This window comes from Somniosus microcephalus, chromosome 28, assembly GCF_052327205.1.
Source record: "Somniosus microcephalus isolate GS21.2 chromosome 28, FLI_Smic_1.0, whole genome shotgun sequence".
NCBI lineage: Eukaryota > Metazoa > Chordata > Chondrichthyes > Squaliformes > Somniosidae > Somniosus > Somniosus microcephalus.
The window spans coordinates 43,982,746-43,986,392 of record NC_141014.1 but is presented as its reverse complement, the minus strand read 5'-3'; the positions used below and the strand labels follow the sequence as shown (position 1 = coordinate 43,986,392).

The 3,647-nt window shown below is 38.6% G+C and overlaps 1 protein-coding gene across 6 annotated transcripts in view; it reads right to left on the bottom strand.

The window, feature by feature from the left end:
• Positions 1–3,647, bottom strand: part of LOC147099704 (uncharacterized) — a 171,841-nt gene that overhangs the window by 61,260 nt on the left and 106,934 nt on the right. For 4 of the 6 annotated variants that reach the window (XM_085969095.1, XM_085969097.1, XM_085969096.1 and 1 more), the window contains one exon: positions 1,501–1,794. The exons of 1 other annotated variant lie outside the window; for it this stretch is intronic. In XM_085969095.1, the coding sequence (XP_085825221.1) occupies positions 1,551–1,794 (244 nt within the window). In that variant the 3' untranslated portion in view covers positions 1,501–1,550. Of the gene's footprint in view, positions 1–1,500; positions 1,795–3,647 lie in introns of those variants that run through there. One more of the 6 variants, XM_085969100.1, reaches the window with a different exon arrangement.

Here is a 3,647-nt window from a genome sequence, read left to right as displayed (position 1 = left end):
GTGGAATCCATTGTATTTAATTCATTGCTATCTTTTAAATAAATTTGTAACCTGTGGTTCTTGCTTTTTGCCAAGTACAAAACTAGACTGGGCTCAAGTGGTGATGCTTTTTTCCCGATTAAAAATTAACTCAATTTTATTATTCTTTACAGCTAACAGCCCCGTAGCATAAGCAAATGTAAAACATTTTAAAACCTATTTATTTCCCTCTGATTTTAAATTAACTGACTATTCAGTCCACAACCAGATAGGTAGTAACACAAAAGAAAAATACTGTGCATGCTGGCAACCTGATATAAAGACAGAAAATGCTGGAAATACTCAGCAGGTCAGGCAGCATCTGTGGCGAGAGAAACTACTGACTTGCTGAGTATTTCCAGCATTTTCTGTCTTTATATCAGATAGGTAGTAATCAACGTTCCCTCTAATCTGCGCAGCTGTTTGCCAGTTCCACACAACCAGGAACTGGCTTTTCCCAAGTTAAATTTCATGCATGCATGAAACTGAATGGGCCATGCAGCCAAAAGGTTTGGCTGTGCACCCAAAAAAAAATTAGGGGTAACATTGGTAGTAACCCTGCTATTTCACTCTACCTATTCTGAAGTGTGATGCTGTCTATCATTTTACTGAGAAATTAAGTGACGCAGCAGCTTGCAAGTAACCTCGTACATTTATTCCTTCATCTGCAATCCTTTGCAGTACCTTTCTCTGCCTTCTCAATGGACTGTGTCCTAGCTCTGCTCTTTCTAACCCCACATCTATACTACTAGTGTATTCATAATAATCCCCTCTAGTTAAATTTCAAATTAACTAGTCCTGGGTGAGTGAAAAGTTAGTTTAGGTGACTCAAAACAGTTGTTTTCCAGGCAGTAGGGTAATATTTGCATTTGTTCAATGCTACTTATAACAACTGTGAGACCATGCAAATGGAAATTAAATGTTTTTTCACACTTTGAATCCATAATTTTAATTTTTTTTTAAAGCTGCATCACTATTAAAAATCTTTAAATGAATCAAGGAAAAATTCATTCAGACTTGGAAATTTTGTATTTTATGAAATGCTTCAATTGTAAGTTTTCTTTTTCAAAAAGTTCCCAGGAAGCACTTAGCCTGCAGAATAATTTTTTATTCTTTGAGATGGGTTGTTAAAAATGTGCAGTGAGTTTCTCCTGCTTACATCATTAGTCCCTATCAGAAAATTCAGCAGCTGATGAAAAGAGAACTCGCTCAATGGAGCGAATGGGATGCTCCCCTCACACATCAGTTTGGAGAATCAATAAAAGTTAGTGTACTTGGACTACCAAAGATAAGATATAAATTAATGAAATAGCCTGTATTACTTTTAAATCTAAAATATGTTTCTTAAAAGGCAGAAAGAATGAGAGCTTGTGTACAGACACAGCAAAGCACCAGATGTCAAAATGGCATCTGTAGATGGACAAGGGAAAATTTATCACGTGTATAAATGGTTTAAGACCAGTAACTTCAGTTAAAATCAGGTTAAATTTAAATGTGGCTGTTTATTTTGAAAGACTACAATGATTGCTGCTTCAAACAGGTGGAGGAGCCCCATGCCTTAGCCTGATTTGAGGGCAAAGTAAAGCTTTCAGTACTGACCAGAAGCTGCTGTCAGTGCATTCTGCAAATGAGTGCTTCTGACAGGACCAGGGTACTAAGGAGAAAATGCTTGTAAATGCCACAAGCGTCATTGTGAAAACCACCAGAAGACAGACGAGGCCTATGTTCTTAATCTGAGAACAAAACCGAATGAACAGATCCGATTGGTCTTCATATCTAGAGAGAGAAAAAACACAATTGCCAATTCCAATTCTGTAGCAGGACTGGTCTATTTGTAGATCAAGGCAACAAATGCACTTTGTTACTTTCTAATCTTGGGGTTCAAATTATGTCTATAAATTACTCAAGATCACTGCTTATGATGTTTGCATCCTTGTCATCACTTCCACATATATTTTCACTGAAGCATGCAATGAGTATTGTAACTTATATTTTTATATCTTAGTTTAAGTCTGAGGAGCTGCTGGACAACAAATTCTATACAAATGTTAGTGCTGTAATGTTACAGCTTATCAAATGCCAATGATAATGATGGCAATTAACACCTAACAATCTTTATTATAACACTATCATAGAAGTCTGAAGTGAATTTAATAAAAATGAATATGCCAAATTTTACATTGTTGTAGAGCGAACACCAGAAACCATAATGAGCGGAATATATGAGAGTCTGTAACAGGTCAGTAGTGTAATGTGTTTGAGTGAGTGTTACTGCACCACTACCACAGTAATGGAATAAAGGGCATATCACGTCACTCTGCAGAGTTCCCTGATCCCAGACTTCCTACGGTGGGGAGGCTGCTCTTGTGTACTTCCCTACACGTGACCCAATGTGGCTTTGGCAAAGACCACAGAATAGGATTTTCATCTTAGTCTGTGCATGGGCATGCAGTCCAGGGAGAATAGGGGAAAAAACAGAGGCACCCCATACCCGTAACATTTAAATAACTAAAAACGAAAGTATATTAGGATCCTGTTCAATATAATTGATATCATAGACTTTCATGCATTCATTGTTCTTTGGATAAATATCTGCATATTTTTTTCATTAGAGATGCAGATGGGAATTTAACCTCATTGAGGAATTACAGCAGAGAGATCATTTGTCCCATCTCTGCTCTTTCCCTACATCCTTTTATATTCCTTTTCAAATATTTATCCAATTATTTAAAATGATGTTACAGTCTCTGCTTCAACAGCCATGCCTGGTTAAGCATTAGAGTCATAATGGTTACAGCACGGAAGAAAGCCATTCGGCCCATCGAGCCCGTGCTGGCTCTTTGCAAGAGCACTTCAGCTAGAACCATCCCCCTGCCCTTTCCCCGTGGCCCTGCAAATTTCTTTCCTTCAGATACTTATCCAACTCCCTTTTGAAAGCTGTAATTGAATCTGCCTCCACCACCCTTTCAGGCAGTGCATTCCAGATCTTACCCACTCGCTGCGTAAAAAAGTTTTTTCTTACGTCGCCTTTGGTTCTTTTGCCAATCACCTTAAATCTGTGTCCTCTGGTTCTCGACCCTTCCGCCAATGGGAACAGTTTCTCTCTAGCTACTCTGTCCAGACCCCTGATGATTTTGAACACCTCGATCAAATCTCCTCTCAATCTTCTCTGCTCCAAGGAGAACAACCCCAGCTTCCCCAGTCTATCTACATAACTGAAGTCCCTCATTCCTGGAATCAGACAACTCCATCTAGCCATGCATCCAAGTTATTGATGTACACAGTGAACAGAAATGGTCCCAGAACTGAGTCATGTGGGATATTTTTAGAAAGGAGATTGCCAAGTTGTAGAATAAATGTATACCATTAAAAAAGGAGACCGTCATGAATATTATCATTCATGAAGAAATGACTCATGAAGTAACACTGGGCGGCCAGCTGGTGGCACCGTCCAAGGAGTATAAATACTTGGGCGTGGGCCCAGCTTGCTCAGGACGTTTTTGTAACCAGGAACTAGTGATGTAACTCGAATCTCATGGTTGTGAAACAGTTGATTCAAGCCTTGTTTTATACTCAAACCAAGTGCTCAGTAGTCTTTTTACATCAGAGACTATTTTAAATTTCAGGAT